General features: G+C 37.3%; 3 protein-coding genes and 1 pseudogene across 3 annotated transcripts; 1 reads left to right on the top strand and 3 right to left on the bottom strand.

The window, feature by feature from the left end:
* Positions 1 to 558: 558 nt before the first annotated feature.
* On the bottom strand, positions 559 to 2,450 carry LOC110042737 (QRFP-like peptide receptor). The gene has a single exon (XM_020748109.2). It carries the CDS (start codon positions 2,275 to 2,277, stop codon positions 1,138 to 1,140), a length of 1,140 nt encoding a protein of 379 aa, XP_020603768.1. The 5' UTR covers positions 2,278 to 2,450; the 3' UTR covers positions 559 to 1,137.
* A 1,312-nt stretch (positions 2,451 to 3,762) lies between these two features.
* Positions 3,763 to 5,403, bottom strand: LOC149096555 (QRFP-like peptide receptor). The gene has a single exon (XM_089281227.1). It carries the CDS (start codon positions 5,296 to 5,298, stop codon positions 4,147 to 4,149), a length of 1,152 nt encoding a protein of 383 aa, XP_089137353.1. The 5' UTR covers positions 5,299 to 5,403; the 3' UTR covers positions 3,763 to 4,146.
* Positions 5,404 to 8,145: 2,742 nt separating this feature from the next.
* Positions 8,146 to 9,401, bottom strand: LOC149096554 (QRFP-like peptide receptor; annotated as a pseudogene).
* An 8,946-nt stretch (positions 9,402 to 18,347) lies between these two features.
* LOC110042777 (histamine H2 receptor-like) lies at positions 18,348 to 24,369 on the top strand. Its single transcript, XM_089281409.1, has one exon. The coding sequence runs from the start codon at positions 18,429 to 18,431 to the stop codon at positions 19,359 to 19,361; it is 933 nt and encodes a 310-aa protein (XP_089137535.1). The 5' UTR covers positions 18,348 to 18,428; the 3' UTR covers positions 19,362 to 24,369.

The raw sequence follows: 24,369 nt of genomic DNA, 5'->3' as shown, positions 1-24,369 counted from the left end.
TTTTTGGAATATTTGTCCCTATGCTAACGACATTGTGTATGCTAGGTTTGAAGATGCTAGGACTTTCCTGTTCGTTTTTATAAGCGGCGTTGTTGAAGTTTTCGTGAGCTGAGAATTATGGGTAAATGCACCGGTCGCCATCTTTTTTTCCTAGGTGGATTGGTTTTGCATCACGACGTTACAAGATTGATTAAAAACAACAAAACAAATCATGACTCGTCCGCTCATGTTTCCTCGCGCTTTGCTTAAGCTACATAAATTTACTTCGAGTTTTGATTGGTTCATTGTCGAAGTGTGTTTTCCTGTTGCTGTGGGACGCCATATATGTAGTGAAGGACACCGCGTCATTCTGATTCCTATCAGGAGCAGGAGTCGTTTCAAATTGAAAGCAGTATAATTTAATTAAAATCCTAGTATAAAAAGTCTTCTTCGTTTGCAGAGAGTTAATAAAGATGTTGGTGATGCTCTCGACCTATGACAACATTATTACGTTTAGTGGTCAGGTGCTTGAATAATTTAAGAGCCTCAATCGATCTTACACGGTAATAACCGTGGATATTAAAAGAGTATATTTTTTTTATTGAACGAAAAATGAATTTATAATTTTACCATAAATTATTCCTTCTACGAGTTAGGTAGCCCTTGAGTATACTTGTTTCTCATTTAACCCGTTTTATGTTTTCAATGGTCTAGAAAAACAATATCATTAAAGCAAAATACTTATGCCCCGTGTGAGGATCGAACTCACGACCTTCAGATGTCTTAATCAGATTATGAGACTGACGCGCTGCCTTCTGCGCCAACGAGGCATCTATGAGTTTTCAGACTGCTAGATTTACATGCAAACATTTTACTGCAAACTATTAATTTGAATTTAATCTGAACGTTTCAGTTCAATTCTGTTACATACATTACTGAAAGAGTGGCGTGCTTTCTTTTTATTGGCTTAACAGAAAATAGAGTAAGTAAGGAACATAAAAAACTTAAGCATAGAAATAAAGAGATTCGTCTTAAAACGTGTATACCTAGATTTTCGGTAAAATTTTGAAGACAATTTCAGTTCAACTACACTTTCTCTAGGAAACATGCCTTCAATTTTCAGTTCAGACCTAATGGAACGCAGCTCACGATAATAACCTACTGAACAGTACCAGCAAATGTTTCTTGGAAGTTGTCTGTGTCTTTAGAAGTTCGTCGACAGTTTCCACCAGGGAGATCCCCCATTCCTTTTAGAGTTATTCGTTCTTGCTTGGCACTCTTATTATCTTGCATTCGGCAGAAACAACACACAATGCTTTTCAATCCACGACGGTAACTTTCCACAAATGACAGACAGATTATTGGATTGACAACAGAAGATGACAAAAACATGCAAACTGCTATAAAGGTAAATGATATTTGAAAGGCACAAGAAGGTCTCAAGTAATTTACGAAACTTAACACAGTGTATGGAATAACACAAATGTAAAACAGCACCAAGATAACAACCGCCATTTTAGTAGCTTGTCTTCGCTTCTTTACAGAATGTTGTCGTTCATATTGTGCGACATTCATAAGGGCTTTACTCCTCCTTTTTAAGGAAATCACTATTGCGATGTATAAAACGGTTACTACAAACAACGGAGCTAAAAGGCTGATAGTCACATGAAGCCAGTAATATCCTTGAAAAGCTCCCTTGTTGGGAAAAATTGATTCTTTGTTTACTAAACTACACAACGTGTTATTCCTATATTCAGCAAGTCCCGAAGATACGAGCGATGGAAAATAGAAAACACATGCTAAAAACCATGTAGAAACTATAACTATTGTGCGAATCTTGCTTGAAATAAGCCCAACTTTTATTGGAAAAACCACGGCGACAAATCTATCAATTGCTATCCACACCAAGCTTTGAACAGAAACAAAAAGAGACACTGAGATTGTGAAGCTATACAACTTGCAAAACGTCGATCCTAAGATTCCACTCACGCGCCAATGCCACGAGTCGGTCACCAATTGAGTTACCTGATCAGGAATTACAACCAGTGGGAAAAGCAGATCGGACACAGCCATGTTGACGATGAAATAGTTAGTTGTTTTTCGTAAATCTCGACGCTTGTAGACTATGATGATTATAAAGATGTTTCCGAAAAAACTTCCCAGTAAAATAAAACAACATGCGCAAAGTTTAGAAATTCTCGCTGCATTCGAATCAACAGAGACACATGTCCCGTTTTGATGCCCAAGTGTACTTTCACTCCCAGCCACTGTGATTGTGGTGTTGTTTCTCAATGACATGATTTCCTCTTTTGGCTCTCAGCCGCGTTCTGTCGGCGCTAGCGTTTTAGATCAGAAGCAGAGCGTAGATCTAGATTACATCATTCATCTCAGTTCAATCGGAAATGAATTTTAATTCTACCGCTTCAATGTCATCAGTCAAAGGTTTGATTTAAAAGTCATTGCAATTTAGTTTTATCCGCAATTTCTAATAAAGAAAGCCAGACTGAATCAGCCAGAAGATTCATTTGGCGTGCAAACTAAAAGTAAAGGTACATAGAGATAACATGACTGTGTACTGTACTAAACATACAACACAATTACTGTGGAAGAAATTATTTTTTTCTGTCTACTTTTGCAAACAAATAATTTCCTTGACCTCATAGAGAGGAAGTAATTTGACATTCTAAGCATTAAACCTCATTAAAACGTAATAGAAAAAGGCTTTCCCTGTTCAGTAGCGTCGAGTAACGTTAACAAGAGTGAATGTCCATAAGATTAAAGTAGGCAAGATGAGTAAGCTGCCATGATGGTTACCTTTCGCTAAGCTTTATATTTTTTTGTCCCCTGTGGCCCCTATGGGCCTCAAATATCACGTAAAATCGCCCAAGTCTCTTACTGAAAATTCTCAAAGAATGTTCTAAATATCATAAAATGTTTTCTAAATTTCTCGAGAAACTCTTTAAATATCTCTTATTTTCGTTTTGAAAATAAACCGATTTTGAATCATTTAGACAAAAATTTTCAAAATTTTCCTGTAGTAATAGGAGTTGGAGAGGAAGATTCAGGCGCTTCGATGTTACAGGCACCCGCCATTAATTTTGGAAAATTGCTGCTTTAGCACTTTTAGTAATATGGAATACACTTTTTAAGGGCGAAATTGATGAAATGGATTGTTACTGGCATAGAACTGAGTATTATCTCAAGAAAATGACGGGAAAAACACAGGGCTAGCTCAATAACAAAAAAGATATAAATATTTCTAAATATTCCCAAAATTTCTACATATCTCAATATTTTCTAATCACCTTGGAAACCTCTAAAAACTGCCCCCAAAATATCCGGATATTTGTGGGAAGGCCTCGGCCCCTAAACTCGATCAGGCACTGAATCATTTAAAAGCAACACGATCGCGAATATTTTAAGATTCTATTCCTCCGTTTTCTCCTTTGCTTTAGTATATCAAACACTCGGGGCATTGTTTTACAAAATTTCCAAACATCTCGAAATTCGCTAAAATAGATTCCGCTGCGCGCCGTCTTTTGGTGTTTGGAAATGCTGTATAACACAGACTCAGGTCTTAATAAATCTACTAAAAAGGGGGGCGGAGGTTAGATTGGAATCTTCATACTCGATTATGAGGGAAGGGGAGGAAAGATTTTCTCTCCTCTTCAAAAAGGAGGAGGGGAGGATATGGCAGGGGCTCCTGTTGGCCTAGGTGCCTAGGTTTATTGCACCTGATTAATCCGTAGTGGTTCATGAAACAACTCTAAAATCAACCAGCGGCACTTATGAACATAGGACATATTCAATATTGTTTTCTGTAAATAAATGACAACCTTAATTTACTACTGGTGAATAAATACCTGTGTGGCGCTTTCCATTCGGAAACTGCGAGAAGTGCATGGTTTGCAAAATAGAACTGAATTTCTCATTTAGCATAAAACATGTACTCAAAAAGTACGCGTATAGTCCCTTCTGTTTTTGATTCGCAAAGCTTCCATTGTATAGTATTCTTAGTTATTCTTGATTCTGAAGTATTCCGCAATGTTATCGAAATGACACAGAACGATTTTGTACAAAGAAATTAAGTCAGAGATTAAAATACTTGCTATTAACTCAATGTTCCAATAAAATGTCTTGCTGAAAATTTTAGCTCAATGTTGGGGACTAAATGTTTCCAACAGTTTCCAATGCTTGTGAGAAGTTGTTGCTGTCCTTAGAAGCTCGTTGTTGTAATTCTTCACTTAGGTTTTTCATCCCTTTTAGAGACACGTGCTTTCGTTTTGCCACTAAGTTATTGTTCCGTTTGCCGCAGGGACATAAAATGCTTTTCAATCCGCGACGATAAGTTTGAACAAATGACAGACAAATTACTGGATTAACTATAGAAGATGAGAAAAACATTAAGTACGCTAGCCACTCAAATAATCTTACAAAGGCACAAAAACGTCTCCGGGGAAATAGGAAATGAAGTACTGTGTATGGAATGACACAAATGTAAAATAGCACTAAGATGACAACCGCCATTTGAGTAGCTTGTCTTCGCTTCTTTAAATAACGTTGTTCAGCTACAGTTGGTAAGGTGTCCGTGACGGCTTTATTTTGTCTTTTTAACGAAATTGCTATGGAAGAATATAAAATGGTTGTCACGAACAACGGAGCAATAAAACGGATGGTCACATGCAACCAGTAATATCCTTCTACAGCTTCTGTGTTGGGAAAAATCGATTGTTCATGTTTGTTTGCTATTCTACAAAACGAGTTATTACCAAGTTCAACAAGTTTCCAAGTTATCAGCAAAGGGAAATAGAAAACGCCTGCTAACACCCACGTAGAAACTATAGCTGTTGTGCGAATCTTGCTTGAAATAAGCCCCAGTTTTATTGGAAAAACCACGGCGACAAATCTATCAATTGCTATCCAGACCAAGCTTTGAGCTGAAACAAGAAGAGACACTGAGCTTGCGAAAAAAAACAACTTGCAAAAAGTTGATCCTAAGATTCCACGGACGTGCCAATGTAATGAGTCAGTCACCGACTCAGTTATTTTAACTGGGAGTACAACCAGAGGAAAACCTAAATCTGACAAGGCCATGTTGACGATGAAGTAGTTAACTGTTTTTCGTAAGTCTCGATTCTTGTAGACGATGATGATTATGAAGACGTTCCCGAATAAACTGCCCAGTAAAATAAAACAATATGCACAAAGTTCGATAATTCTCTCTGCATTCGAATCAACAAAGATACATATCGAGTCCTGATGGCCAAGTACAGTTTCATTCCCAATAAAAGTGATGGTCGTGTTGTTTCTCAATGACATGATGCTCTGCTTTGCATTTCAGAAGCGTGTTGTTGGCGCTAGAACGAAGGTCAAGCGAATGCATCCTTACCTCCGTAATAACTGACATGATTGAAAAGAAATGTTAATTTTTTTCCGGTTCGAAGTCATCAGTTAAAGATTCAATTAAGAGCAACGGAAAATCAATTTTTGCTTTCTTTGATTTCTCAAAAAGAAAGAATATTGAATTGGCGAAATAATTCATTTGGTTTTTTTTCATTTGGTATTACCATTTGGATTGTCTTCTTTTCTGTTTTCTTTTTCAAATAAATCATTTCGTTTACCTCTTAGAGAGGAAGCAATTTGACATTCCGAGAAGTAAAACGTAATTAAAACTTAACAGAAAAAGGTTTCCCTGCTGTCATTGAGCAATAGTTACGTTATGGCAGATGGAAGTTCAATTGTGAATGTAAACAGCCTTACAGCCTTTTGTAATCTGGTACAGTTGAGAACAACGGCTTTGAAATTAGAAAGCTGTCATGATGATTTAGTATAGCGGGTCGCACATTTCCGCTGTTAGCCGGGCCGTAAATCTTTCCAAATAAAATGTGGCAAGGGTTCTCCTTACCTCATATAACCTAAAACCTCGGTCCGAACTGAATCATTTCAAGGGAAACAAGGATAGTCTTGTAGAGCAGCTTGCGCGGTGCATTTCCGGTGGAATTTCGTTCTACACTGATAGTTGCCATGGACATCTCGAGCTCGCTGTGTTATCTAAACTTGATTCCATGTGGGGTTATTCATTTGTCTTAATTATTGCATGTTTACTAGAACTACTGAAAACATGTACATATACATATTCACAAACATCGATGAAGTAATAAGGCGAGAAGAACATCGTTAACTCTATATTTGATGCAACTAATAATTTTGTACACATTACATCCAAGACCAACGTTTAATCAGCTACCTGGGTGCTTTCTACTATACTAAAATTCCCAATATTTAACTGATTTCAGTGATTGTAAATTTGAACAAAAGAAGCTTTGTTTTCATCGTTAAAAAGTCCTAACTTTGAGACTTTACTGTTGAAATAACCTAGACCGTGATTAACCTGTTAATCATAAAAATTACAATTTCCTCGGTTGTGATTGGTTTAAAAAATGCCTATTTTACACTAATTCACTCGCCAACTTGTTATCGGGCAGTTTGTTATTGGACAGTTCAATAAGCCAATCACATTCAAAATTGTAGTTTAAATCAACCAATCACATTCAAAGTTGTAGTTACGTGCGTGCGTGCGTGGTGTTTTTGGCGCCTAATTAAGAAGTTTACGAAACCACGACGCTGACGCCGAGGACAACGTCGATTAAAAAATGAATTATATTTGACCTACGAATCTCGGGATACTCTTAAGTCATTTACTTTGTTTATCACCGTGAAAACTATCGCAAAACTCAATCCGGAACACAGCGATAAATTTGAAATAAAAATTTAAAAAATTAGCCGTCGTGGTTCACGTTCTCCAGACAACGCAAAATTTGGTCATTTTACGTTGTTGTTTTGCAGAGGACGGCAAAGAAATGTACCAAGAATTATAACGCACGTGCACAGCCATTGTACTGCTCATTTATTCTTTTGTTCAGTGACGTTCCCGTTGCTGCTGCCGTCGTGGTTTCGTAAACTCCCTATTGCCGGTAGGAGGCGCGGTGACCTTAGAATGTTTACATCTCCTTTGTAGGTCAGTTTTAATGCAAATTTTCCCTTTCTTTCATAACTTGGCTATTCTTCTTTTCTCGAAAATTGTAATTTTCATGATTAGTTGGTAATAAGACTTCGTGTCGTCCAATTCGGTCTTTAATCAAACTCTTGATAAACAAATCGGACTCCCTCTGTGCGGTCGTCCGATTTTGTTATCACTGGACGCTTTCTATTCGACCAAAAATTCTGGTAAGAATTTCCGGAAATTTCCATTGGCGAATGGTACAGACTTTTCCAGTGGGGAAAACGACAAGCCGCACAGTTTTGTTCGCTTGGAATTTTTCAATGACTTCGAGGTTTAAATCGCAAATATAGAAGCAAACAGAATACTGATATGTCGACATCGTGACTTTTTATAGACCACAACAGCAGGGACCTTATACAAACCACAACGGTAGCTAAAAAGTCGCAAAACAAAGGGTTTAATGAGTCGTATAATGGTTCTGCACGCGTTATAAATCTTTCCCAGCCTGAGCAAAACAAACAAATACACTACCGGGGAATTATTTTTATAAAATGTTTTCTTCACGAATTTAGCTGCAGCTAGTATTTATCGACATATAAGTGGAATGATTCTAAAATATTTCCACTTTCGAATACGCGTCGCCGTCATCCTTGCGTGAGATGCCCAACTCGCCGTGATCGTGGCCAAAAGAACTAGCGCTGAATAGAAAATCGAGAATTTGTATAATTTCCGAAAAAAACAAAAAAAAAGACAACCTCGCGAGGTATACCCAAATTTTCGAACATATTTTCCTGGAAATTTCCGTTCCATTTGATTTTCATCGTGGAATTTCCAGAATTTTGGGTTGAATGGTTCGCTTTTCGGAAATTCAAAAATTTCCGGATTTTCTGGGACCTTTCCCGGGAAATTTCCGTACCATTTGCCCCTGTTTCGAAAATTTCGGAAATTTTGGTGGAAGGGAAGGCACCAACTCTTTTGATAACAGATCGAATTGGACTCCACTCAGTCCTATTACCATTACTAAAAATAAGACATTTTAACTTGGTGCTTATCCCTCAGTATAACTAAATTTTTCTCGACATTTCTTACCGAACATTGCTCTGGTGCTCTCGCGTTTACATTTCTCGGAATTCGAACAGAGCGCCTCGTGTTCAACTGTATCTCTACAAAACAGTGTCCAATGTTTCGTTATTTAATAGTTGTTTGTGATCTTGAAAGGCTGTCGATAGCTTTCGTCATGTCGAGTTCTCATCTTCATTAGATTTATTTCTGCGCATTTCGGCGTCACATTGCCGTTCAGCTTTCTGCCACAGGTACATAAAATGTTTCTCAGTCCTGCCCACGACGACGGATTTCAGCAAATAAAAGACAGATAATTGGATTGACAGTGGAAGATAAGTAAAACGACAAACTCGACACAAAATACACTACTCTGTGAACAGCAAAGAAGGTCTCCAGTATGGAATGAAATAGAGCAAAGAGTGTGGAGTTACGCAAAGGTAAAACAAAACCACGATAGCAACCGCCATTTTGATGGCTTGTCTCTGCGTTTCTGCGTTTCTCTCGTTTCTGCGTGGCATGACGTTGTGCGTTTGAAAGGATGCCCGCGAGGGCTTTCTTCTGCAGTTTTAAGGTAATTGCTTACGCACTGCACAGAAAGGTTGTTATAACTAATGCAGCACTGATAAACAAAAAAAACTGAAACCAAACATATGCTACGTTTGCTTTCTTTTTAAAGAAAAGTGATTCCGAATTGGTCTCGGCGCAAACTGTGTCACAGTTGCCACGTACAACAAGTTTCGAAGATATAAGCAATAGAGAACTGAAAAAGATGGCACACATCCAGGTTGAGACGATGCCTATCGTTCTAATCTTGCTTGAAATAAGTCCAAGTTTGAGTGAAAAAACTACGGCGACAATCTGTCAGTTGCTATCCGCACCACGCTTTGATTTGACACAAGAAGAGACACTGAGCTTGCGAAATAAAACAACTTGCAAAAAATTGATCCCAACATTCCACTGACGTTCCAATGCAATGGGTCGGTCACCAACCTAGTTATTCAACTGGGAGTAGAATCTGTGGAAAAACTAAATCTGACAAGGCCATGTCAAGGCTCAATGGAAGAGTTAATTGTTTTTCGTAAATCTGGATTCTTGTAGACGATGATGATTATGAAGACGTTCCCGAATAAACTGCCCAGTAAAATAAAACAATATTCCCAGAGTTCAATAATTCACTCTGCATTCGAATCAACAAAGATGCGTGTGGAGTTTTGCAGGCCAAGCGCACGTTGGTTGCGAATGGCGGAAATCGTCGAATTCGATGTTAGTAACATGGTCTGAGGCTTTCCTTTTCAAAAAGGCTACCTTGCTGTGGATGCTAACGCTTTAGAAGCACAACTCTTAATGCATTAAGACACCTGCTAATACAGTTTATTTAAAATGATATGCAATTTTGCTGGTTTGAAAAGCTTTCCTCATCATATTGAAGCTTAGAATGTATTCTCCGCGCGCCCTGATTGGCTAAAAATCTTTTTAAGAACACGACACAAGGGAGGGGCCTTGCCCTCGTCCCTTTTGATTTCTTTATTGCTTAAGGCAGCTGGTTTACAAAAGATAATAATTACTCAGAACTCAAAAAGACTGAAATGCCGAAAATATCTCATCTCTGTCTGCCCATGTATTTCATCTTCACGGATAAAAAGAAAAAGCATGTAGAACCAGGCTTTTAAACTCCATACCTTTTAATTGCCTCACTAAATAAAATTAATGAGGAGCAAGAAAAATTCCACTGACTTGAACAGGAAAGTCAGCGGAAAAACCAAATCCGATACACCCATGGTTGCTATGAAATAGTTAATTCAATGTTTGAATCGATAAGAATTTTGAGGATGTTCCCATTTCGCTCCTTTTAAACCAGCTGGTTTACAAAAGATAACTATTACTGAGGACTTCAACACTGTAAAATATAATGAACACAGAATATAAAACAAAAGTTTAGTGGCCACAACTCACAAATTAAATTTTCCCAGCTCATTCGGTCCATCAATGAAACACAATTGCACAGTTAAGACAAATAACGTTTAGGTACGGGTTAAAGATTCTTTCTTTACCCAAACCAGCTGGTTGACAAAAGACAATAGTTACTGAAGACTTCATACATGCAAACTAAATAAAATGGTAAATAACTCATTTCGGGCCGCTCAGCTTCTGAACAGATAAAACAAATAACCGTTCGGTCCTTTCAAATAACATAAAGTCTGGTTTCTTCCCAAAATATTTGATAAGTTTGCGGCAACTAAACTACAGACAGAGTAAGAAATATCAATGAATTGTTATTTTTTTTTATATAAACCCTTTTTCTAAAGAGTTACTATACTTAAATATCAGTTTCCTACTTTTATTCGAACAGTAAATTTCCTTGGCATTTATGAGAGGACTGCAAATTCAGCCGGATCTCTGATGTATATTAATTTCTCGCTTGGGCTTTTTTCTTTCTTTTTTTTCTTGCGGTTTTGTTTTCTAGCAATAACGTATTTAGCGGGTCTGGATGGGGGTGCCGGAGTGTTAGTAATCTGTGATATTCTCCGATTTTTCGGTTATCAGTTAAAATTTCAACCTATTTCTCAGCTCTCAGCAAATTTTGCAATAATTTTTACAATAATTCTGAAGAATAAATTGCTAAGACGTTAAATTTGGACTGTTCTCAAATATTCTTTGTATTTTTTGTGTCATCCATGGTTTGCAAGCAGAAAAAGCAACATATTGTTAAGAAACATTTTTGTTGGTCCACGTGCCAAACACATCCCGGGCAGCTGTTGAAATATCCTCACTTATTTCATAACATGCTCTTTATAATAATAAAACATACTCACACTGAAAATTGAATAAAATCAAATACAATACTCAACGTCCTGAAAAGGTACCGCTTTCTAAACCCTTCACCCCACTACGAACAATTTACGCGATTAGAAAGAGAGTGTGTGGAAATCTTAACCAAATGAAAATCTTCAGCTGCTAAGATATTTCACAAATGATTGTTCAGGGCAGAGACTCTTTAGTACTGATTCGAGCAAAAAACTGAACCTTTTTTTATTACATCCAATACTGCAATCATATTCGAAAACGTTGAATACAAACAAATTATAATTTTTTAAACTCTGAAGAGAAAAACTCACTTCCATATGTCGTATTTGAGCAAAAAACTGAAGCAATGTTTTACTCTTTGTTAAGTTTAATATTTCATTCGTTTTCGAAAACGTTGGATATAATATCTCACTTTCGTATGTGAGGTTCTGTCATTACTCGAGTACTGTTCTACAAAATAATCAAAAGCCAGGCGTTTGATTTCATTTTTATCAAACAGACCTTTCTTCGAGCTTTGAAAAGATGCTAAAAATAATGGAAATGCTTTTCAAGCTGCTCATGCTAAAGAGATTGATCAACATCTCTTTTCTCCCGAAAATGTTAATAGATTGCCAAGCAAGCAAGTGGTGAGAATAAAGAAAATCATCAACTAAGGATATTACTTTGTAGCCTGCGTAGCTGGCGGTTTAGTTGGTTGGGGTATAGGACCGTATAGCGAGTGATCTGCGAAAACGAGCAGCGCAGCTTCGGACTGGCCTGTGGGGAAAAATGAAAAAAACTGCCTGCCTGGATTCGCTGCCTTTTTGATTGCCGTCCCTCTGCACATTTTGACAATCTGTTGACTGGTTTTGATCGCGTTGCGAAAATGAGAAGGGGAATCCTCCTCCAAGTGAAATTGGAAAATCAAAACAAATTTCGATGGCGATGAAGGGCGATACGCCGAAAAGCCTGTCGAGGAAAGGAAATAAAAAAGGGTTTTACAATTGTCCGTTAAATATTTAACGCGGTGTAATTTCAGGAGGCCTCTTACGCTTCGACCCAAAAACCATTTCAAGCTGGTTTTCAAGTGCGAAGGATTTCAAAATGAGATCGGCCGGCTTTAGTGCGCTAAGTACTCGAAGATTGGTCTGAAAGTCGACAGATCAGACACGTTTCTGTTTTTGCTATGCTTGTGGAAGAAAAATACGGAACGCATTTTAGCGTTACAATTCCATTCGTGCGAATCTGTAACTGGAAAGAGAATGAAACCACCTCAAACGAAGTCGACGATGACCGTTTCTCACTCTTGCTTTAGATTGATTTAGAACTGTGTCTACGTTTTTGCGAGGCATATTAGCTATCAAATACTCAGGCTCGATGCTCTTGCTTTTCACACTAAGATTTTCGTTGTCCCTTGGAGTTCTCCCTTGGGAGATAAACAAAAAATTTGATTGACGTGTTAGCGTTCCGATCAAATGAGAACGGCCCGTTCTCCAGCGCACGGCACCAATAAAATAGGCAGGGAATCCGGAAAGGTGGTTTCTCGTTTCTCCTGGCACCAGGCTCCTCGCGGCATTGCCGCTCTCACCCTACCCCAACTAAACCGCCAGCTACCCAGGCTAATTACATTGATGTACCAGACAAAAAGTCAATTCGCGGGCTAACCGAGAATCGATGTATTAATTTATCGGAGGAAATTTTAAAGAGGAAAATTAATCACATGACGAGGGAATTCCGCGTTAAATTTAACTCGAAAAACCGATTTTTACAATAACTGCTGATTGGCTCATTTTTATCATCAATAAGAGTGCGGACGGATAAAATTTTAATTTATGCAAGCTTTCAAGCTTAACTTTCAGCTCTCAAACTGTCAACTTTTTAAACCAATGAGATTTTATGGACTTTTTTAAATAGCCAATCAAAAAGCGAAAAAAGCTATTGACAATGTGCGCGCCATTTTGAATAAAATTCAACTATCTTTGTTTTCGGCAAGTTTACGGCGTCTTTTCTCCTCATTTACTCCCGGCATTTTGACCATTTTGGGGTCTTGTCATCGTAAAAAAACAAATTGACGTCAGTTATTTATGCGTCTGTCCTCTTATCGATGATAAATTTCGTCATAACATTGTCAAAGTTTACTGCGGAACCACTTTGACCATGTTATGACGCAATTTATCATCAGCAAGAGGACAGACGCATAAAAATCTGACGTCAATTTGTTAAATCGCACAATTCGCGAAGCGATGAACCGGCGATATCGGTTTTCAAGTGAAAATTAACGTGGAATTTACGAGTCAGGGTATGATTTTTTCTTGAATCGCATAGCCTTCTTTTTAAATGAAAGAAAACCCCGTTTTGTTTACGTCTGTGTGAATGTTGCAATATCCAACGGGTCTCGCTTTTAAGTGTAGCAGTTCCACGCTGAATACCTCGCCTAGGTAACCAATCAGGGTGCGAGAATTCTCCGAGCTATGCACCTTTATATTGAACTAGTTTATTCGGTCCTCATTGAGGAATATTGGCCTCGTACGCGTACTTTTTTGGATATTTATGGACCAAGCCGCAGCAACAACAACAACAACTCCACCAGTCTTTCTATATAATATTCATTTCGTATATATGGAGTTGCTGGAATCTTAGTTATCGGTTAAATTTTCGACAATTTGACAGCTATCAGAGCAGTCAATCTCTTAACTGTAAGTCATTTTCAGCTAACAGTTAAAATTTTGACCAATAGACCTCGTTTAATTTATCAATATTCCAACATGCCTCAGAGGCATTTAGGACAAACTTCTATATTTAGGGGTTCTCTTCGTACCCGATTATCTTTTGGGAATTGAGGGACAAACAAAACTTTAAAAGATTGCAATTTAAAATGGTGGATTCCAAATTGTGGCCGTTTGGAGATACATGAAGTAATTCGCGTCATATATTAATTTAGAAAACAGTTCATTTACACGTTTAGGGCATATTAGTAACTTTAATGCGACAGCATAATTCCTCAGGTGTTTTGTAGATCGAGCTGAATCGAGGATATTATAAATATTAACCATTTTTCTACATGTTTGTACAAATAATTGTCCTCAGCTAGGTTTTTCAAATCGAATCTGTCAAAATATAATGAGAAAGATTTCAACGGCCTGCGAGAGGTTGAACCCAAAATGTCGTGAGAACGGTGTTAAGAGGTTGATCTGAAAAGTGCTGAACGCAAAATTGAACCTTAAGGTAAACAGATCGCATATTTTAATGCGTAATCCTAACTTCTGGATTTGCGTTACAGCAAACAGCCAATGTTTGCGTTTTTACTTTTTTTTTTCTCAGAAAAAAACCTATGAAAATTAAATCAACAAAAGCTTCGCTAAAGAGAAATGGCCATTAGCTCATATTAGAGAAACTCTAATCGGCTTCGACTCCAAAGTTTCTTTTACGTTTGGAGGCGTGTTTTTCTCAGTATGGATTTTGGGTCTTTGCATTGTAAGGTCAATGTACATTAGAGGACAAGTTGCGAGGTCGTGGAGCTGGAGGAAGTCCCTTTATATGTACGCATAGGACGACGAAGGAGATGGAGCTGGCTTGGCCATACACTTCGCAAACCACCTAGTAGCATTGGCCGTCAAGCCCTGAACTGGAACCCCCAAGGTCAAAGAAAGAGAGGGAGACCACGGAACACCTGGCGGCGGGAGCTTGAAAAGGACATTAAAAGGACTGGACACGCATGGAAACATCTTGAAAGGATAGCTCAGGACAGAGGAGACTGGAGAGTTGTTATTGGTGGCCTATGCCCCGGGAGGAGTAAAGGGCCAAAGTAAGTAAATAATAGGACGCATGCTGAAGGAGAAGGAGATGGAGCTGGCTTGGCCATACACTTCGCAAACCACCTAGTAGCATTGGCCGTCAAGCCCTGAACTGGAACCCCCAAGGTCAAAGAAAGAGAGGGAGACCACGGAACACCTGGCGGCGGGAGCTTGAAAAGGACATTAAAAGGACTGGACACGCATGGAAACATCTTGAAAGGATAGCTCAGGACAGAGGAGACTGGAGAGTTGTTATTGGTGGCCTATGCCCCGGGAGGAGTAAAGGGCCAAAGTAAGTAACTAATAGGACGCATGCTGAAAGGAAAGTACGCAGGCTGGTGCACACGTAGCGGAATGAGGCATAAAAAGGTGTTGCAGCGGGGACAGTTTGCAAGAACAGTGCCTACGATGCGACATTGAAAATTGAAGTCCCCGCTTTGTAATGCACGAGTTCAATCCAGCTGCATTCCATGCAACATGTTGCAACGACAGGTTTTCCCCCCCGGGCGTGTCACACGAGGAAGACTGTCACTACAACATGTCCCCACTGGATGTCCCCAAAACATGTCCCCTGATGTGTATCAATTTTTTTTGGCAATTGGCATCGTCGGTTTTTTGTTTAATTATTTTTTTTTTTTTCCGGCATCATGTAAAGTTCCCTCTCTCAAATTATCATTTGCTTTTGCAATCATGAAAAAAATTTTCCCGCAGCACTCTTTTACTTGTAATGATAATTTAAAGTCCTGGTTATACAAACTAATTTGTAAAATGCTATGAAAAAAAGCTAGATATAAATTGTTTGAGCTACGGAGGAAATTCGTCATCGAGACAGCGGGCAAAATAGAAGCCTTAAGAATATAGAGTATAGTTTCTTTAATATTGCTCTTTTCTCTTTGGGAAAAGAACGTTGACGAGATATAAAGGCAGCAGGAGAAAATGGCTTGTCAATTGGAAAACCTGCTAGCATTGAGTCAAATCAAGAGATTATAAAGGTTTAGAGCGTGAATACCACATTTAGGTCTTCTACTCAAGATAATCCCTGTTAAGTTATTTTTAGACATGGTACCGCGCGGTGCATGGATGTTTTCGTGGAGACCACAGATGGAGGAGACGTAGAAACAACAACACATTGTCAAATTTTGCGTGTCTTGGTGTCCGATCTCGTTTCGGGTTCAAAACTAACTTCGATTTATTTTTTTCGTTCAGTGGTACCATGCATGAAGACCTGAGCACAATATGAATATCGTTGAAAGATTCTAAAGTAGTTGTTGTGTGGTGTGTGATGCGATCGAACACTAAGAAAATTTAACATAACCGGAAGTAGATTTTGAGCCCAATCGCGAAATCGTTTTTTCGGAAAATTCCTCCCAAGAAACTGTATTAGCAGAAACTAACAATGGTCTGTTTGTTTTCTAGCTAGGGCCAGTCTATGGGCAAAATATGAGCAAAATCGATTTTTTGACTTGTGCCGGTGTTTAGTCTATGTTTATAGGCAGTGGCTCTTAATACAGCCTTGGACGTCGCGCAAGATTATTTTACTAATCTCGGATTTTTATCTCATTTTGATCACTTTGCAGTGTTATAGCTTTTTGTAGTTTTGTCTGAGAAGACGCTCTCACGAGATATTTAGACCACAAAAATCGCAAAAAACCGTTCCTTGATTAGATTTTGAAAATCATGTCTGCATAAACTGTCGAGAGAATGGATTAAAAAGAATCCAACTGGAACGTGCTTTAAGTAAAATTTAAACTTAAGGTAAACAGGTGATATATTTAAATACGTAATCTTTGATTTGGATCTGCGTTGAAGCAAACAGCCAATATGCCTTTTCTTTCCGATTAAAGAAGCCAACGAACATTAAATCAATAAAACCTGTGCAAAAACAAAATAGCCATTAGTGTGTACACTCTTACTCTTTTTTATAAGAACATCTTTTAAAGGATATTGAGGCTGAAATTAGCGACATTTTAGGAATATTTTAATGAAGAATAAACCCGTTCCTGAGACTTTGAAAAGAATATAGTTTAGTGCCTAAAATTTATAAATACAATACAATTATATGTTTTTAACTAAACCTAATGAAATTTTTCCTTTCTTTAAACAGAAAAACTAGCTAAAAAACAACAAAAACAGCACTAGCCGTATGTTCGATACTTATAACATATCTGCAAGAAGTTAGTTTTTGCGAACATACCTGATACGCACGTCATACCTTTTGACACCAAAACTATTTCGAAAGCAGAAATGTCATGCGCTATAATCTCAGAATATTCACTGGAATATTTTCGGCCTACAATCGGCAGAAAAATAAGAATATTCAGCCTCGGCCGGAAAAACAATATTCGTACATAAAAACAGTGTATTCAGAGAAACGCATATCATGCTCGACTCCCTAATTGGTTCTTTAGTTAGAAGGCATTTTGTTGTTTTTGTTTTCTGATGGGATGGTCGCAAATTTTCTTCAAGTCACATTGCTTTGTCATTTATGATTGTAATCTTCCCTTGAGTACAATTAAGTCAAACGACGAGACAATGGACAATTTTCGATATATTAAAATTCAGCCTGGTAGCGAGGCCTAGAGGACACAAACAAAGAAACTTGAATGACCATGTTTATTCATTCCTTTTGCTTGTGTCCTCAAGGTCTCAATATCAAGCGTAATTTTTAATATATCGAAAGTGGCCTTTCGACATTTGCATTTTCAATTTAAAGTTAATTTTTAAGATCTGGTCATATCAACGTATTTTTAAAATGCTATGAATAAAACCTAACAATTCGTGAAATAATAATTATTAGTAATAAGAATTTATTTCTTATATAGCGCTATTTATAAGAAGAATAACTTCACATTTTTCAATTAAAAGACAGATGGTAAAATAAAACCTTCAAAACTTGCTGAGTCAAGGTGAACATATGGTATATTTAGATATATCATTTTGTATTCTGGATTTGCGATAAAACAAATTGCCAACAGGCCTTTTCTTTCTGAGGAAGGAAGTCTACGAAAATGAAATCAACAAAACCTTTGCAAAAAGCAAAATAGCATATCGCACATCGGCCTCGACTCCTTAATGGTTCTTTTGTTAGAGGTGTTTTGGTGTTTTTTGATTCTGATGGGATTGTTGCAAAATGCCTTGAGCTCATTTTCCTTTGTCATTTACGATTGTAATCTTTCCTTTCTTCAGTCATGATAAAAGATTCCCCAAACACTCTTTTAAGACCTTGTTATATTCAAACTAATTTTTAAAATGCTATAAAAAAACCTTTACAAAGTAATTTGTTTGATTGAAGAGGAACTTCATCTTTTTCAAGTAAATGACGGGTCATTCCTCGATATAGCTTTGGTGTTTTTTGATTCTGATGGGATTGTTGCAAAATGCCTTGAGCTCATTTTCCTTTGTCATTTACGATTGTAATCTTTCCTTTCTTCAGTCATGATAAAAGATTCCCCGAAACACTCTTTTAAGACCTTGTTATTCAAACTAATTTTTAAAATGCTATAAAAAAACCTTTACAAAATAATTTGTTTGAATGAAGAGGAACTTCATCTTTTCCAAGTAAATGACAGGTCATTCCTCGATACAGCTGAAAAACTAAAAAACTTAAATATACGGATTATAGTGTCTTAAATATTGGTCCTTTCTGACCGGGAAAAAAACTTTGGGCGGAAGCGTCAGGGTGACAAAACAAATACCTAATTAATTGCCAAACCTTCTGCAAGCACTTCGCTACCTACAAGTTTGAGGTAGGACAAAATATCTTGTCATTTCGCTTATTGCCTTAAGGTTCATAATCTTCAAGAATCATGGATCAAGGGCTCTACGAGATGATACAAGAAATAACTTGTACATCGTCCCTACATGGAAATCACTATATGTACTCACTAACAGCTTTAAATGTGATGTTGGCCATCACAGCATCTCTTGGAAACGCCCTGATCCTTGTTGCCCTTCGAAAGGATTCCTCGCTTCATCCGCCATCAAAACTCATGTTTCGATGCTTAACAGTTTCGGATCTCTGTGTTGGTCTTTTCTCCCAACCATTTTATGTCATTCAGCTTATGTCGATAACAAACAAGCAAGAAAAACTTTGCTACACCATGGTAAGCATCAACGCATTCACCAGTCAGTTTTTTTGCGGAGTGTCGTTGTTTACATTAACTGCAATAAGTGTAGATAGACTTGTTGCACTGCGTTTAGGATTAAGGTTCACCCAAGTCTGGCAAGTGATAACCTTGAGGAGAACACGAGTGATCATGATCATGATTTGGATTCTAAACATTTCTGTGCTCTGTTTAAAACGATTTTGGATGCCTGATTTAATCTCTAGGGTGATTTATGCATTGATTTACATTTCTCTGGCTATGGCAGCTTTGTCTTACTTCAAGATCTATGTAACGCTTCGTCGTCATCGCGTTCAACTGCGAGCTGTTGCTCAGCAAGGCAAACCAAACAGAGGAGGAATGAGTCCTCTGAACATAAAACGATACAGAAAGACGGTGTCCGTGGGACTGTGTGTACAGTTAGTGTTAGTAGCTTGTTACCTTCCTTATGCCATAGCTGTTGCTGTGGCGCATGCCAGAGGCTATTCGCCATCCTATAACCTTGCTGTGAGAATAACAATCTCTCTCGTATTGTTAAACTCATCTCTGAACCCGATTCTCTACTGCTGGAGGGTCAGAGGTGTACGAAAGGCAGTGAAGGACACAATCAAACAGTGGTTTAAGTGCTCTAGGTAGAGAACATGGCTTTCGTAAAACTTTCAGGTGCAGATAATGGTTGCAATACCCTCTGTAGGGTGTCCAGGTTACGGTATTCAAGAAATGGTAAACATATTCTATTCCTTGATCGCATATCTGTACAGCATTGGGTGATATATCTGCATGCATTGCACGAAAATGCGACTGTTTTAAATATCTTCTCAAAAAGTGTAACTCCTAACAACACCAATTATTATTTGATGCATTTTTTCCCTTCCTTTTCATTGGCCGAGAGCCAACCACATGACCTACAAATAACTGCCTACAAATAATGGTCTGCTCATACGTAGTACCTTCTAAATGTTTTTTGCTGCGAATAATATTTTGCTCATATTTTCAAGTGCGTATCATGGTAGCAATGTCCTCTGTATGGTGTCCAGAGGTGCTTACCATTTAGCAAAAAAAACCCCGGAAATTTCGGTTGAAAGTCAAATGGAACAGTGATTTCCCGGAAAATCCGTTCGGGAATTGTAGACTACCTTCAGAGGTAGTCCTCATCTTTCGTTCGGAACGGAACGGCGGAAATTTCCTTACCGTTTGGTAAATTTTCCAGTTTCCAGTCTCTCATCAGCCGAAAACAATTACGAGAAATCGAATTGCAAATGGTAAGCGCCATCTCGTTCGGTTGGTTTGCTGATTTTGAAAAAAACTCTTTCCATTATTCAACGGTCATCCCAACCGGTTTATTCTGACAAATAGTAAGCACCCCAGCTTTCGTTATTTACGAAATGGTAAGCATATCCGATTCTTTGCTGATATTTTGCATGCAGTGCCAGAGGACTGTAGCGCAAGAAAGCGATCGCTTGAGAAGTGATTCTGCTAAAATGAACAAAGAGCTTAGCGGTTTACGTTCCTCCCTCGATGGACAAGCCCAATACACGCGACGCGAATGTCTCGAAATAAGAGGAGTCCCCGTGACAACTGGAGAGGATAAAAACGAAATTGTTAAGAAAAGTGGAGCCTTGATTGAGGTCAATATTAATGATACAGATATTTCGATCAGCCATAGGATTCCTTAATCTAACAGTGGAGAATCAGGGTCTACTCCAATTCGACATCCCGCCATAGTGGTCAAATTTACCAATCGAAGGATTCGGGACCGTTTCTACAAAGCTAGACCAAAGTTGAAAAGCTATCGCGACATTGGCCTGGGGCGCTACCGTGAGCACAATATCTTTATCCAAGAAAACCTAACGGAAGCGAAAAGAAAGTTGTTGAGGAACTGTCTCAAGTTTCGCAAGGAACAGAATTACAAGTTTATCTGGACATATTATGGAGCGAAATATTTGAGGCGTAATGAGCACACACCAGCGTCACGTATTACATCAGTTGGGGATTTGGAAAAACTGCAACCACGATGACCAATATCTGAATCAACCAGTGCAGCAACTACTGAGGCATCTGCCTCGCCAAGCTAAGTGCAAGAAAGCTAAGACTAGATAGTGGTAGATACCCATGTGCTATCTGTGATAAGTCAATTAGGAGTAACGGGAGGAAACTGATATGTAGTCTGTGTAATCTTTGTTATCACTTTAATTGCACATCCCTTACTCTAGTTGATTACAAGTACTTTAAGTCGGTCCAGTAGCCTTGGGTGGACCTGCCAGATATGCAGCCAGTCAACTTTTCCAATTGAAGATAATGAACTTGTTAAGCTGTCCTATAATTCCAATTTAAGCTGCTTGTGCTCAAAGAATAGTGTAAATGCTATTCTGGAAGATTTACCAGTGTTACAGACTATATCTAATTATGGTAATATTCCACAGTTATCTAATTCTGACCCTGAATCCAACACACCGTCCAAAGTTAATTTTAATTGCTTTGATATACATAAATTTCACTGTTCACCTGAAATTAATAGTTGCTCAAACAAGGAATTTTCACTCCTCAATTGTAATATAAGAAGTATCCAGGCAAACTTTGATAACCTAGAACAGTTCCTTAATGATTTGAATTATCCTTTCAACATTATAAGTCTGTCGGAGACATGGATTAATAGATCTAATGAAAAAATCTCTAATCTTGATCTGCCTAGTTATTCATTCCTCTCTCAACCCACTACACAAAGGGCAGGTGGAGTTGGTATGTATATTAAGAAAGGTAGTCAATTGACCTTACTTCTGGCACCGATGAAAGTGAAATGTTATGGGTTGAAATCGAGAGTGACTTAAACAGCAATATGATATGTGGTGTAGTATACCGACATCCTTCTTCCAATCTTGAAACATTTCTAAATAAGTTTTACCCGGTTATTGGCAAAATCAAACAAGAGAGGAAACTCTGCTTAATATCTGGTGACTTTAATATTTATCGTTTGAACTTCGATAAACATCCCTTAACTGAGGATTTTATTAATATTCTGGGTTCTTTTTTTTCTAGAGCCCCACATACTGAAACCTACAAGAATTACCAATCATTCCTCTACACTGATTGATAATATATTCTTTAATTCTATCGAATATCAAACAGTCAGTGGGAATTTATTACATGATCTAACAGACCATTTGCCTAATTTTCTCATCATCGAGAGTTTTGCTTTTTCAATACATAAAGAGAAAAGCTTTAGACGAGATTATTCTAGTTATAATGAAGAAGCTTTATTAAGTGAATTTAGATCCATTGATTGACTTGTCTAATTTATTTCATGGACTATCAGATACTACTGAAATGTTTGATAAGTTTTATACGAAAGTAAACAATATCAGTAATAGTCATTTACCCTTAAAGTCACTCACCCGAAAGGAATCCAAATTCCAAGCAAAGCCCTGGATTATATTACTCCGGGATTAAAGGTATCTATTATGAATAAAAATAGGTTGTACACGCACTATCTGAAAACACGTACATGTTACAGCCATACCAAACTTAAGTGTTATCGAAACAAATTAAATCATCTACTCAAACTAAGTAAAACCAATTATTATAAAGAATATTTCATGATCAACAAGGCAAAAACAAAAGAAATTTGGAAAGTTATGAAGCAACTTATATGTCTGAAGTCCAAAGGTTCCACCTCGCCTAGTAAATTAATTATTAACGAACATGAGATTACTAATGATAAAGCCATTGCTGATCAACTGAATAAGTTTTTCTCTAATATTGGAAAAAACTTGGCATCAACTGTACCAAAACCTAATCTACCATTTAATTGTTATTTAGATAAACCCCAGGCCTCTAGTTTTTTCTTATCACCTACCACCTCAACAGAGATTGAAAATATAATTATGTCCCTAAGTTCAACCAAGGCTTCTGGCCCATTTAGTATTTCAACCTCCCTTCTTAAGACTTTAAAAGGCATTTTATCAATCCCTCTTCCGCTGCTTTTCAATTGTTCATTTTCTACTGGTTTGGTGCCTGATCAATTTAAAGTAGCCAGAGTAGTTCCAATTCACAAAAAAGGGTTATTTAGTCTCCAATTATAGACCTATTTCATTGCTCTCCATATTTCATAAATTAATTGAAAAATTAATGTATAATAGGACTATTAGCTATCTCGAGAAAGTTTCTATTCTACTCAATAATCAGTTTGGCTTTAGATCAAAACATTCAACCACGCTCTTTTCCTCTTGACCGATAAGATACAAAGATCAATTGATAATGGCAGCTGCTCTTGTGGAATCTTCTTAGATCTATGTAAAGTATTTGATACAGTTGACCATAAAATTTTATTTGCCAAGTTGGAGTATTATGGCATACGAGTTGTTCCAAATGATTGGTTTGTTTCTTATTTAAGTAAGAGAAGACAGTTTGTTTCTTTGTTTGATACTAATTCTGATTACCAACGTGTTACATGTGGAGTACCTCAGGAGTCAGTGCTTGGCCCACTTCGTTTTCTTTTATATATAAATGATATGCCTAGATGCTTCAATATCTTAGAAATTTACCTTTTTGCTGATGATACAAACTTGTTTCTTAATAATCCTAGCATTCTAAATTTAAAAACCAACTTAAGTGTAGAACTAGGAAAGGTAAGCCAGTGGTTATATGCTAACAAATTATCTCTGAACATTGAAAAAACCAGCTTTGTGGTATTTCATTCTCCGCAAAGAAGAATAGCTCATAAGTTGAATCTTAGTATCTCCAATATGTCTGTGAAATCTGATAATCAAGTTAAATATTTAGGACTCATTTTTGATTCCAGTTTGAACTGGAAACTATACTTACACGAATTGAGCAAGAAGGTTTCTAGAGGTATTGGAGTACTATCTAAAATTAGATATTATGTAAATAGAAACATATTACATCAATTATATTATTTAATTATCTACCCCTTCCTCACCTATGGTTTATCAATTTGGGGCAATACTTATAGTGCTACTCTTAAACCCTTAATAACTTTTCAAAAGAGAGCTATACGTACTATAACTTTTTCAAAACCAGATGAACACTCTGAGCCTCTTTTTAAGGAATTAGAGATCTTTAAATTGACTGATCTTGTTACCCTTCACAATGCACTCCTCATGTATCACTATTACTATAATCTTCTTCCATCTTCCTTTAAAAATTTCTTTCAAACAGTAGCATCTGTACACTCATACAATACTAGGCTTGCTTCTAAATCAACCTATTACATCAATACCATCAAAACAAACTATGGTAAATTCAACAGTTTGGAATCACCTTGACGGAAGCATTAAACACCTCCCCCTTAAAACGTTTAAAAACAAAGTCAAGCTAAATATCTTAAGTCTTACTGTTCATGAATTTTCAACTGGTATTATTTATTTATTTATATATATTTATTTATTTTTTATTTATCTATTTATTTATTTTTTCCTTTCTTCTCTTTTTATTGACTAATTAATTGCTTTCATCAAGCTTTAGTGCCAACCTACCTCCTGTACTTAAACATTACTTAGTTTAACTCAGCTCGATTAGCTTTTTAGTTATCCTGAGTAAACATTATCTCTTTCTTGTATTAATATATTATATTGTAAAGTTTAAGGTTTTTTTTTTATTTGGTAATAAAGCTTGTTGTTGTTGTTGT

This window comes from Orbicella faveolata, unplaced genomic scaffold (assembly GCF_042242905.1).
Source record: "Orbicella faveolata isolate gen_17 unplaced genomic scaffold, um_ofav_v1 contig_48, whole genome shotgun sequence".
Lineage (NCBI taxonomy): Eukaryota > Metazoa > Cnidaria > Anthozoa > Scleractinia > Merulinidae > Orbicella > Orbicella faveolata.
This window is presented reverse-complemented; position numbering and strand designations above follow the sequence as displayed.

Excerpts from the sequence above, each read along its gene's own strand:
- LOC110042777 (XM_089281409.1), top strand. The coding sequence starts at position 18,429 with ATGGATCAAGGGCTCTACGAGATGATACAAGAAATAACTTGTACATCG.
- LOC110042737 (XM_020748109.2), bottom strand. The coding sequence starts at position 2,277 with ATGTCATTGAGAAACAACACCACAATCACAGTGGCTGGGAGTGAAAGT.
- LOC149096555 (XM_089281227.1), bottom strand. The coding sequence starts at position 5,298 with ATGTCATTGAGAAACAACACGACCATCACTTTTATTGGGAATGAAACT.